This window comes from Sus scrofa, chromosome 10 (assembly GCF_000003025.6).
Source record: "Sus scrofa isolate TJ Tabasco breed Duroc chromosome 10, Sscrofa11.1, whole genome shotgun sequence".
NCBI lineage: Eukaryota > Metazoa > Chordata > Mammalia > Artiodactyla > Suidae > Sus > Sus scrofa.
The window spans coordinates 20,203,923-20,217,392 of record NC_010452.4 but is presented as its reverse complement, the minus strand read 5'-3'; the positions used below and the strand labels follow the sequence as shown (position 1 = coordinate 20,217,392).

Below are 13,470 nucleotides of genomic sequence, written 5' to 3'. Positions count from 1 at the left end.
CTCTCTCCTTGGGATTCTCTGCCTCCCTGAACCCATGTTTCCACCATTTCTCATTTTCCATGGCTTTAAGCTCTCTTTATTTCTCTGTCCCTGAGTATTGTCTTCTGGGACTCTCAGTTCATCTCTACTCTGGTATATTTCACTTTTTACATTAAAAGAAGCTAAATGGTTGCATTACCTATGCAAATTTACCCTACACTAAATATAGGTAGTGAAGAGTAACAGACATATCCTTAATTATAATTTTAAAAACAGAAAAGTTTAACAACTCTAATGGTTTCTTTGAATGGAGCACTGTCATTACATGCATTATACTCAATTACATTTTTCATCATGATGGAAATCTTATTTTAATCCAGTAAGTAATAAAACCACAAATATGCATTGCTTGCGAAAAGTAAACTGTGTTATTTATATCGTGAGCAGAGACCAGTGGGAGCCACAGGGGTGCCAGATAAACCAAGGAGACCAAATTAACACAGCCACAGCTCTGAAATCTAACTGATCACGGGCCTGCAGAGCTCACAAAGGTAAGCCAAGACCTGTTAGCCAAAACTAAAAAGGTGATTGCCTGCTAAAATTTCAAAAATTCCAATAAGACTAAAAGCATCCTAATGTAACATCCAAAATGTCCCAGCTGAAAATCACCCATCGTACCAAGAATAAGGAAAACCACAACTTGAGTTGGTCATCAACTCAATCTGAGCTGAATCAGATATTGGAATTATCCAACACGGATTTAAAGTAACCCTCATAAAACGACTTCATAAGCAATTACAAATTCTCTTGAGATAAAAGGAAAATTAGAAAATATCAACGAAGAATTACATGCTATGAAAATGGAAATTATAAGGGAGAAGGAGTGGAATGGATAGGGAATTTGGGGTTAACAGATGCAAACTATTGCCTTTGGAATGGATAAGCAATGAGACCCCACTGCATAGCACTGGGAACTATATCTAGTCACTTGTGATGGAGCATGATAATGTGAGAAAAAAGAATGTATTTATGAATGTGTGACTGGGTCAGTTTGCCGTATAGTAGAAATTTGACAGAACACTGTAAAGCAGCTATAATGGAAAAGAAATTTTTTAATGGAAATTACAAAACTAGAAAATAAAATAAGAGAAATAATCAATTCCCTGGATGGGCTCAATAGTAGAGAGGAGATGAAAGAGGATAACATTAGTTAATTTGAGGACAGATCAATAGAATTTACCCATTCTAAACAAAGGAGAGGAAAAAAATGAACAGAACCTCAGGTGGAAAAACAGCAAGAGACCCCAAACTTATGCTACTGGAGTTGCAGAAGCAGAAAAGAGAGTAAGGCTGAAAGAGCATTTGAAGAAAAATTTGCTAAAGACATCCTGAATTTGGCAAAAGACATAAATCCACAGATTCGAAAAGCTGAGTGAATTCCAAATAGGAAAATCCAAAATAAATTGACACCAAGATACGTCATAAATAAAATTCTGACAACTAAAGACAAAGTTGAAGGTGTTATCACTACCACATTTTTTTCTCTGCAAGCAGCCAGAGAAAGGATGCACTGCCCACAGGCGATCATCCATTTCAATGGCAGCAGATTTCTCATTTGAAATCATAGAGTGCAGAAGGAAGTGGGGTAGAATTTTTCAAATGCTGAAAGAAAAGAATTGTAAACCATGAATTCTATATTCAACAGATGATCCTTCAGGAATAGATAGGCAGTAAAGACTTTCTCAGATAAGTAAAAACTAAAAGGATTGTCACTAGCACACCCACTTGTAAGGAAAGGCTAAAGGGAGTTCTTTAAACAGAAAGAGAATGGTAGCATGAGATTCTTGAGGCAAAAGAAAGAACGAAAGAACAATGGAGAGGGCAGGAACTACAAGAGAACATCCTTCACATCATGAGTTTTCTAAATCACATAGGATGATTGAAATAAGAATGATATTACCACCTGATTCTCAAGACAGTGATGTTCGAAAGGGGGGAAACATAAAAGGGTAAATGGAAGTGGGCAAAAATGGCAAAATGTGAATCCCAATAGGCTGTGATGAGTCATGTGTGTATATTATAATACTCAGAACAACTGCTCTGAAAACTACACAGTCCATCTAAAAATACTATAAATAAACCAAGTTGAAATCCTAAATAAATGGTCAAGCAACCCACAGGAAGGCAAGAAGAGAGAAACAAAGAAATCAAACAGAAAACAATAAAATGACAGAGTTCAACCCTAACATTTCAAAGGTCTACACATATCAATTAAAATGCAGAGACTGGCAGAGAAATAAAAAAAAAATTATGACTCAATAACATGCTTTTTAATATGCCATTTACAAGAAACTCCCTTTGAATTTAATGACAAATAGGTTGAAAATATAAGGACAGAAAAAGGCACACTGTGCAAATATTAATTCTTAAAGAGGCAGCAGCCCAATCATCTATGTAGAAAACCTGAAAAAACTGACAAAGAGTCTCCTGGAACTAACAAACAATTACATCAAGATTGCAGGGTACAAAGTTAGTGTGCAAAAGTCAATTTCTTTCCTACATAACAGCAATGAATGAGCAGAATTTGAAATTAACAACACAATACCATTTATGTTAGCACCCAAAAATGAAACATTTAGGTATAAATCTAACAAAGTCAGTGTAAGATCCATATGAGGAAAAATACAAAAGTCTGATAAAAGATATTAAAGAACTAAATAAATGGAGAAATATCCCATGTTCATGGATAGGTAGATAATAGTGTCAAGATGTCGATTTTTCTCAACGTTGTGTGTAAATTCAATGAAATCCCAACCAAAACCCTAAAAAGTTATTACATAGATGTCAACAAACTGATTCTAAAGTTTCTATGGAGAGGCAAAAGGCCCAGAATTGCCAACACAATATTGAAGGAGAAGAACATGGTTGGAGAATTTATACTATGTCACTTAAAGATTTCAAGACAGTAATCAAGACACTGTGCTATAGGCAAAAGAACAGATGAATAAATAAATCAAACAGAATAGAGGGCCCAGAAATAGACTCATGTAAATATAGTCAACTGGTCACTGACAAAGGAGCAGAGGCAATTAAATGGAACAAAGACAATCTTTTCAATAAATCGTGGTGGAACAACTGAACAGTCAGAAACAGAAAATGAATCTAGACACAGACCTTACCCCCTTCCCAAAAATTAACTCAAAAGGGATCACAGACATAAGCATAAAATGCAAAACTACAAAACACCTAGAGGATAATAAGGCAGAAAAACCTAGATAACCTTAAGTTGACTTTTCAGATAGAACACTGAAGGCATGAAACATGGAAATAATAATTGATAAATGTCACTAAAATTAAAAACTTCTGCTTTGCCAAAGAAAATGTCAAAAGAAAGAGAAGACAAAGGGGGTATCTGTTCATGAAATCTGTTACCTTTTTATTTTAGGTACACCCCCAAACTGGATTTCTCAGTCTCTGTTGCAGTTAAATGTGGTTGTAAAACTAAATTTGACCAGTGGTATGCGAGTAGAAGACCTAGTCAACACTTTCAGGGCCATAAAAACTTTCTAGATGTAGTGCACTCCGTTTTCTTTCTTCCTCCAGTGGCTTGCTGCGAAAGAACATGGTCAACTTGGAAACTTCCAACATTTTTAAGATGGAAAAAAAAAATGGTGACCCTGAATCACCATTTGAAGGACAACGGATTATGAGAACCCATTTTTGGGATTCACACAGGTGGAAAATAAGCAATTTCTTTAAGCCATAGAGCCTTGGGGCAGCCAGGACTTCTTAGTTCCTATAGTCATTCTTGGCAGCTCTTCAAAAATCAAGGCCAACACACTTCCCTGGAACATGACACTGCCTCTTGTATTTGGATCTACAGATTCACTGGTCAACCATGCTCTTTGATCTGATGAGGCAACATTAGCAATGGCCTCTGACTTTGACAGAATCTCCTCTTGATAACCCTAAACCCAAGAAAAAAAATTTTATAACTCCCTTACCTTGTTTCAAGAAGGATTTAAAGTAGCTGACAAAAATACATTCGCTTTACCAAGATCAAACAATTCAGAAAGAAATAAGGAAAACAAGGAAATGTAAGAAAAAGAAACAGAAAATTTAAATAATCCCAGAGGTGGGGTCAATTCATAAATACATTCCAGAAAGATCCATATGCTTCTAGAATCTACTTTTACCTATAGGATTTCTAACCTCTTATATTGTTGGGAAATGTGATGCATTAGAAGATTTATTTCATGCTTTTTAAAAATTTATTTGCATGCCTTTTGTTAAGGGAAAAAGCATGCAATTTAGAAGCGAGTCAAGAAAAATAATACTTATCCTCCCATCGACAGTGGAGAGGCTGTTCTCCTGTATTTTGGCAGAGGGAGCAGTGAATAAGGAAATTTCTACAGCGGCCTTACAGCAAATACTGTCATGAATCAAAGGTCATTACACCTGAAAACTGGGACATTAAACAAAAGGGAATACGAGGCATAAAGAGAACCCCCCCTTTTTTCTTCTTTCTCCTTATTTACTTTTCTCAGAAATCCCCAATAACAACTGAAATCTTTTCCTTAGGTATCACGGAATCTATTGAGAAAGAAATAAGATAGAAATCTAGATTGCAATTAGTTTTCTCAGTGGCATTCAGGCAAGTGTAGGTAAGTTGCTACTCATTACCAAATACAGGACTGTCTTCAACCTTCTGAAAATTTTTCAGAAATGCGAGCAGACACAAACACAATGGTTCATTGGGAAACATACTGCAAATTTCCTCTGGGTTTTAGAGTAAGAATGTTATAGAAAAAGATAGTCATGTAAATTTGACTTGGGGTTAGTAGAGGCAAACTGTTGCATTTGGAGTGGATAAGCAATGAGATCCTGCCATAGAGCGCAGGGAACTACATCTCATCACTTGTGATGGAACATGATGGAGGATAATGTAAGAAAAAGAATATGTATGATATGCATATATATATATATTTATATATATGAATGACTGGGTCAGTTTGCTGTACAGTAGAAAATTGACAGAACGCTGTAAACCAACTGTAATGGAAAAAATAAAAATCATTTTAAAAATTAAACAAATAAATAAAATAAATAAAATTTTTAAAAAATAAATTTGATATGTGGAACAACTTTAGCTCTAGAATAGCTGAGGATGATTACTTGAAACTAGATAACAGTTCTCAGGGTAAATATATATAAGTACGTTAACTCTTTTAGCAAATTTGAATAGCATAAAATCGAACATTATTCTAAAATTTAATAACATAAAAATCCCAACATTTTCTGTTTATAAGGTGAGGAATTTGAGTCAGCTTCTAATTCCCAGTATAATGTCTACAAATAAGTCCCATTGCATCCATTTCTTCTATCCCTATTTTTAACATTTTTCTCATGATTTGAGGAATGTCGATACGTGAAAGGAGCTATTTTTCAGGCCCACAAGGGGGACTGTCTGCCCCTCAGCAAGAGTTAGGAGGGCACAGGTCTTCCCGCTTAATACCCCATGTGGTTGAATGTATGATCTGCCATCTAAAGTCCAGCATGAAATGATCCAAGTCAAGGCACCTCCCCTGCCCTGGGTCTCACCTGTGCGTCCCGGAGGACAGATACAGATGTAACCTGAGGCTTCGGGGCGGCTGGATGGAGAGAGCGGCTGGACCAGGCGTCCTTGTTCCGAGGACAGCTCCACGCACTCCCCGTCAGGCAGGCAGGGGTTACTGCTGCATGTGTCCACGTGGCTCTCACACTGGGCGCCCGTGTATCCTGCAGCATAAGCGTTCAGAGAAGCTGCTGAGTCCAAGCTCCTCAACCACAGAGTCTGTGCCTGAGGGAGCCTGGCCCCCAAGGCTGGCACCAATTAACCAGATGCTGGGTCTCACTCCAGGGGCTGCAACAGGGGATCTGGCAAGAGAGGGTTCCATGAATAGGAGCAACAGTAGCTATGAGGTCCCTCCTTTAATATCGACCAATACCTTGGACGAATAAGGCTTGAAATAAAAAGGAACTTCAGGATAACCTGGACTTACCCTGGACATAAGCCTCCAATTCCTCAAATATTCCAATTGTTTGAATGCTAAGCACGAAAAAAAAAAAATGATATATTTTTCCAAAAAGTAGCTGTAGAGTCAGCAGTACCCACTTAGAGCCAACCCTAAATTCTTCTCTTAAAACTCAAAGTAAAGATAAATGATTACTTCCTAACACTCAGTGAGACAATAAAAACTGTTTGTATTTGAATGGCTTTAGCTGGGTCATTTTATCAAGGACAAGAATAAAAACAAGATAACATGAATGATTTATTACTTTAGAAAACATTTAAATGTCAAGTATAAAAGCAAGTCTCTATCAGAACTATTTCTTTGGTTTTAGGTCCATGAGCACCTGTTAAAACTATACATGTCTATATTAATTGTGTGTGCGATAACACAACTGGAATTGAACTGCGTGCGTCCTGCAACCTCCCTTTTTCACTCCCTGGCACAACCTATCCATGTTAGTAACATAGATCTAACTCATTATTTTCAACTGTTGCCACGTATTCCATAACACGGATGTCCATGATTTAACCATTCCATCCCCTTAGTGGGTTTACACACGTTTTTGCTATTACAAACAATATCATAGTGAATATCATTCTATACGTGTGCTTGTGCAAATATCTAACACTAGGATCTCTGCCGAGGAGTGTAATTTCTGGGTTATAGGTTGTGAATATTTTTTTTGCCCTTTTTAGGGCCACACCCGAGGCATATGGAGGGTCCCAGGCTAGGGTTCAAATTGGAGCTGTAGCTGCTGACCTACACCACAGCTCATGGCAATGCCGGATCCCTAACCCACTGAGCAAGGCCAGGGATCGAACCTTTGTCCTCATGGATACTAGTCAGATTCGTTTCCACTGAACCACGATGGGAACTCCGGGTTATGGACATTTTTTAATTAATAGATGCTGGTAAGCCCCTCTAGAGAAGCTGTGCCATTTATATACTTGCGGGCACTGGATAAGAGCGTGTGTGGCTCCACACCCTTGCCAACATTTGCTCCCACCAAACAATGTGTTTTAGCAGTGGAGTAGACAGAAAATCATATCATCTTGTTTTGGTTTACATTTCCCCCCCCCACCCCCGGTACTATTGAATTTAACAGTTTTGGGGGATTTTTTAATCATATCTTTTTCTTTCTTTTTTTTTTTTAGGGCCACATCTGCAGCATATGGAGGTTCCCAGGCTAGGGGTTGAATCGGAGCTCCAGCTGCAGGCCTCCACCACAAGCACAGCAATGCAGGATCCAAGCCACATCTGCGACCTACAGTACAGCTCACGGCAATGCTGGATCTTTAACCTACTGAGCGAGGCCAGGGATCAAACCTGCAACCTCATAGTTCCCAGTCCGATTCGTTTCCGCTGTACCACAACGGGCTCTCCTTAATCATATCTTTTAACATTAGATTATTTTTCTTATTGATTTCAAGTATTCATATTCTCTGTAGAGTGCTAGTCCAAAAATGTCAATTCAGTAAGATGCTAATATAATACCGATGGGTGTGACCAGGATAACACCAACTGTTTGGTGAGATGGTGAGAGAGGTGTCCCAAGTTCTTAAAGGAACACAATTTGACTTATAACACAAGCGACTTCACCTTCAACTAGGGATCTCTGTAATGTCCCTTAACGGCTGAGAGGTACATTTGTAAAATAACATTTACAATCCCAAACTGTAACAGTCATGAATCCAATCGTGATATTTCTTTCCTTGAAAACTATTCGATGGCTTCACTTTTCACACAATGAAATTTAAAATCCTTAACCTAACTGCCCTTTATTATCGGGCCCCAGTCCCATCTCTGCATTCCTAGCCCTAGAGTGTTTTCTGCCCCAGGGCCTTTATCACGCTGTTCCCTCTTCTAGAAAACCCTCTTCCAAGACTGTGCCTGAATAAAGCTGTTGTCAGACTTGATCTTTTATTACTTTCTCAGAATATCTTTTCCTCATGGACAGATCTAAATAAGATCCTTTGGTTTTCTCTCATACACCCAGTTCTTTTCTTTCCTTGTCTTGTAATGATCTTTATTATGTACTTATTCTGAGAATTGTCTTTTACAATTTATTTCTATAGCTTTCCTTTATTTATATAGTGTCTCCATCGGCAGACGGTAAGCTCCCCACAAGCAAGCCTGTGATTTTTCATTCTCCAATCCAGGACGGAGCAACGCCTGAGTGGCAGACCTTCAATCAAGGCCTGAATGAGATTCAAATAGTTCTAATCAATAATTTATTTTTTTATTATTATTATTTTTTTGTCTCTTGTCTTTTTAGGGCCACACCCAAGGCATAGGGAGGTTCCCAGGCTAGGGGTCGAATCGGAACTGTAGCTGCCGGCCTACACCAGAGCCACAGCAATGTGGGATCCGAGCCGCGTCTGCGACCTACACCACAGCTCACGGCAACGCCAGATCCTTGACCCGCTGAGCGAGGCCAGGGATCGAACCTGCAACCTCACGGTTCATAGTCGGATTCGTTTCTGCTGTGCCATGACGGGAATTCCCGAATCAATAACTTAGCTTATAATCCCACTTGGGAAATAAACTGGAGAAATGACTAACTCTTAATAGGTATATAATGTGAATATGATGTCATCACTCATTTTGTAATTTTAATCAAAAGCCGAATGGGGTCCTATGTCAAAATAACCACAACATACATTCTTATGACTGGGCAATAATAATACTTTTGTCACATTTGACCCCAGGAGTCTCTCTCAACCATCTGAAGAAGAGACTTAGAGCTGAAAAAGGAAACTAGAAGCACATGTCAGATCAAGGGTGCACAATCCTTGCAGGGGTCGTCCCTCTCCCTCCAAGAACCCTCCAACTGAGTGTCTGCTTTCAAAGACCTTTTATTTCATACTTAAGGATCTACAAATATTCACTAAATAATGGTTTTCACAACAGATTTTTATAAACAGGTATTAGTTGTGCTACAGTCAACTTTGGAAAGTTCTGACTCTTTTCAGTTTTCTTCTCATTCTAAGTTTCCAGACTCATACAGAGGCCAGGTCAGGAAACAAATTACAACCTTCATCAATCCTTTCTGCTTTCTGGCCCATGCATTATCTCATTCCTACCCTAAACATTAGGATGTCTCTGATTTATGGTGTTACCAGTCCCGTCCCCGCCACTGGGGCCCTGTGGGGATTTTGTTTGCTCTTCTCTTTACCCACGTATATAAATAGATTTCTTCAGTCAAGGCTACATTCAATAGTTTTAACAAGTTTTTCTATAAAACTCTGTGCAAAGAAACAATATGATGCTGAATCAAGACCCCAGGGTGCTTAAATTGTGGGTAGTTTTAAAAAAAAAAATCAATCTTTTCTGGGTAACAAGGAAATTTCTAAGAGAAGCATTTAAGATAACTGGCACTGCCTATAATTAATTGCTCTTGAAAGGAGGACTCTGGGCAACGACAGCCGCAGGGTCTTGCCGTTGTGTGGCCCAGTGGCAGTGGTCTCATGCTCCAAAGGGACAGTCTCCTTTTCTTAGACACCAAGTAGCTTATAGTGTTAAACCTTCTCTTTACAGACATCTTGAGAATTGGGCACAGAGACTTTCTGAGTTTTCTCTCTAGGCAACATCGCCATCGATCCAGGGACGAAAGCAACTCCGAAGCAGAGCTGTCCTAAATCCAGGGCCCTCTCTCAATCTGCACATCACTTTCACCTCCTTGGGGGCTCTCATGGCCTCCCATCCCCTCATCTCCACCCTAACCACTGTTGTGCTTGTTCTGGCCAACTGGTTTACCTCCTGTTACATGACTGCAGAACTCTTTCACTGGATCCCCTGCCTTTAGCCTTATTTCTCCCAATCATCTTCCACTCGAGTTTTAAATGAACAGGTCAGGTTATGTCACTGCTTCGCCCCACGGTCTGCAGGGCAGAAAAACGGTGCTGTGATCCAGCTTTGGGCTCATCTTCCCCTGAGCCGCTTCCCTCTGCCGACAGCCCTGTGTGGTCCGGCACCTGAAGAATCACTCGAAGTTCCACAGACAAGCTCTCTTCCACGTGTGCCTGCTGCCTTTTCTTCCTTTCCTTCCTCTCCTCTATCCTTAAATAACTAATGAGCTTCTACTACATGCTCGCCACAGGGTCTAGAATGGTCAGTCTCCTAATTTGGGTATCTAGTTGAATTTATTGAGTGCTCACTATGGTCTAGGCTGAGCTGGGAGTTTCTTCTATTGCTGGTTTATCTCCACAAAACTATGAAGGTGGATATTCTTCCTCCTCCTTTTCTTCTTCTTTTTTTTTAGGGCCGCACCTGCAGCATATGGAAGTTCCCAGACTAGGGGTCGAATCAGAGCTACAGCTGCCGCCCTACACCACAGCCACAGAAGCACAGGATCTGAGCTGCGTCTGCGACCTACACCACAGCTCACCACCATGCCGGATCCTTAACCCACTGAGCGAGGCCAGGGATCAAACTTGCATCCTCATGGATGCTCGTCGGGTTCATTACCGCTGAGCCACAACGGGAACTCCAACAACTAGATTTTAAACAATCACCAGTTCAATCAGTTTTTTTTCCAGTGAATCAAGAAAGAAGAGAGATGAAATGCTCTTTTGTTTCTAGAAATAAAATCCCAGTGAGAACTAGGTGGCAATAAGCAGGTTGCGTGCCAGAATTAACACCAATATTTTTGGGTGGCCTGTTGATTCAAGTGTTACATACAGTTTCCTACTGATTCTGGGATCATCGCTACACTCGAGCCTAATCCCCTTTTAAGTGTAAATTTTAGTTATGGTTTCTATCCGTTTAACTCGTATTTCCTTTTACATTATAAAGGGCTAGGAGCATACTCCCATTTCTGGAATATCATTCTACACCCCCTATGGGAAGCCTCAGGATCGTGTTGACTGGCCCCATGAATTACAACACGAGCACTTAGGATAATAATGGTGCTTCGTGGGGTTTAATATATTCTAGGTGGCAAAGAAAACATCTCAGAGGATGTTCTAAGGAATTTTTCTCCACCAAGACCATGCCAAAATGGAACCTTCCCTTGATTTCCGCCCCCCCCCGCCCCCTGTTTCTTCTAGAAGATTCTGATCATTGGGCAGTTTGGTAAACGACCTGAGACCAGGCAGAGTGTAGCAGTAGATATGTTTGAGCACTGAAGAATATCGTTAAGCAATGAAAACCAGAAGAAAGAGTTGGTTTGAACGCTTGAGCCACAAGAATGTTCAGTTTCTATTCGCTAGGAGCGATCTGTTCCTATTTCTAAGCGAAAAAGAAATGACGGAAGATATTTTGTCACTTACCAGGCCAGCAGTGACAGGTGTAATTGTCAGTACCATCCTCACATGTGGCATTATTGTGACAGGGTTTTGACCAACACGGAAGCATCAGGGTCTCACAACGTGTCCCTGTGAACCCACTCCCAGTGCAGTTACAGCTGTAGCTGGAGAGTAAAATGAAATTTTCACATCAGCTCTCAGTCACAGGGAGATCAGACATCCTCTTCCTGCCTCTTCACCTGTCCATCAACCCCACACCCATGTCATGGTTTTAATACTTAGCAGAAACCTTGAGGAATTCTCTCTGCAAGTAAGTCTGAAAGCATCGTGTGTGTCCACATTATCATATTTTAAATTTTATGGCGGGAGTTCCCGTCGTGGCGCAGTGGTTAATGAATCCGACTAGGAACCATGAGGTTGCGGGTTCGGTCCCTGCCCTTGCTCAGTGGGTTAACGATCCGGCGTTGCCGTGAGCTGTGGTGTAGGTTGCAGACGCGGCTCGGATCCCGAGTTGCTGTGGCTCTGGCGTAGGCCGGTGGCTACAGCTCCGATTCAACCCCTAGCCTGGGAACCTCCATATGCCGCGGGAGCGGCCCAAGAAATAGCAACAATAACAACAACAACAAAAAAAAAAGACAAAAGACAAAAAAAATAAATAAATAAAATAAATGGCCTCCCCTCGGAGTTCCCGTCGTGGCTCAGTGGTTAACGAATCCGACTAGGAACCATGAGGTTGCGGGTTCGGTCCCTGGCCTCGCTCAGTGAGTTAAGGATCTGGCAGTGCCGTGAGCTGTGGTGTAAGTTGCAGATGCGGCTCGGATCCCGCGTTGCTGTGGCTCTGGCGTAGGCTGGTGGCTACAGCTCCGATGAGACCCCTGGCCTGGGAACCTCCATATGCCGCAGGAAGCGGCCCTAGAAAAGGCAAAAAGACAAATAAATAAATAAATAAATCTTAAAGATCTCGTATTGCAAAAACATGGGCGGACACACTCAGCTTAGATGACGTGAGTGTCTGGAGGGAAGGATACCTAACAATTTCATAAAGAGTAACAGTCCTATTCACCACGGCTGTGTGTCTGTTTACCACCAACACAGACATTTAACATTTCACTAAGGAAACGGAAATATTAGCAAATATATGGGACTAAAATTTGTATACGTACCTTCTCTAGCTAGAAATCTTCGGTTCACTGTTCCATTTCTTTAAGTAAAAATACCTACCAAAAAAGTCTATGATGTGCAAGACATGAGAGACAAGAGCCCTGTACTCAAGGCTGGTGAGGGGACCTGAATTCACGGAATCAGAGTCTCCATGTGCGTCTGTCTTTGTCTGCGAGAACCCTTCATGAGGTATAGTTTCGGATTTACCCACATACCCTGAAGCAGATGTGTGACTTTTTGGTGGTGGGAAAATAAGGTCCAGTTGCACCTGCTGACCTTGTGATGATCTTCTCAAAATAAATGTAGGTAATAAGAGGGAGATGGATACAACAGAAAAATCATTCGTGGCATGTGTCAGGTGGAGAGAGGAAAGCTGGAGAGGTTTCAGCCTTGTTCTGTTTGTGTTTCCAGAGGCATCAAAACTGCCTTGTAAGGAGTTCCTGTTGTGGCTCAGTGGAAACAAATGTGACTAGGATCCATGAGGACTACGGTTTGATCCCTGGCCTCACTCAGTGGGTTCAGGATCCGGCATTGCCACGAGCTGCGCTACAGGTCGCAGATGCAGCTCAGATCCTGCATTGCTGTGGCTCTGGCATAGGCTGGCAGCTGTAACTCCGATCTGACCCCTAGACTGGGAACTTCCATATGCTGCACCTGCGGTCCTAAAAATACACACACACACACAAAAAAAAAATAAAAATAAAAATAAAATAAAATAAAATAAAACCTTGTAATTTCTGTCCAGATGCTATCTGGAAATAGTAAGGCATGGCCAGGAGAGCCTCCGCTTCTCCTCTGTAGCACCTATGTGGAAACCGCCATTCGGGTCTGTCTGCCTACATGTGGCCCCGTGACCTGTCTCCAGGAATGAAAATTCATGCCTCGGGAGAACAATCTGGGTGTAAGTGACAGTCAGAGGCAAGGTCTGAAATATGATTAAATGTGATGCATTATCATTTACAAAAGAAATGTTCAAAAAAAAAAAAAGGGAACATTCCCCTGCATTGCTCTATTTAAAAATTACATTATTT

At 40.8% G+C, this 13,470-nt stretch overlaps 1 protein-coding gene across 1 annotated transcript in view; it reads right to left on the bottom strand.

Moving 5' to 3' along the window:
- CRB1 (crumbs 1, cell polarity complex component) overlaps positions 1–13,470 on the bottom strand; it is a 195,294-nt gene that overhangs the window by 115,147 nt on the left and 66,677 nt on the right. Inside the window, exons 4-5 of the mRNA XM_021064482.1 lie at positions 11,303–11,442; positions 5,581–5,757 (exon numbers count right to left, since the gene is read on the bottom strand). Coding sequence (XP_020920141.1) covers positions 5,581–5,757; positions 11,303–11,442 — 317 coding nt within the window. The remainder of the gene's footprint in view (positions 1–5,580; positions 5,758–11,302; positions 11,443–13,470) is intronic.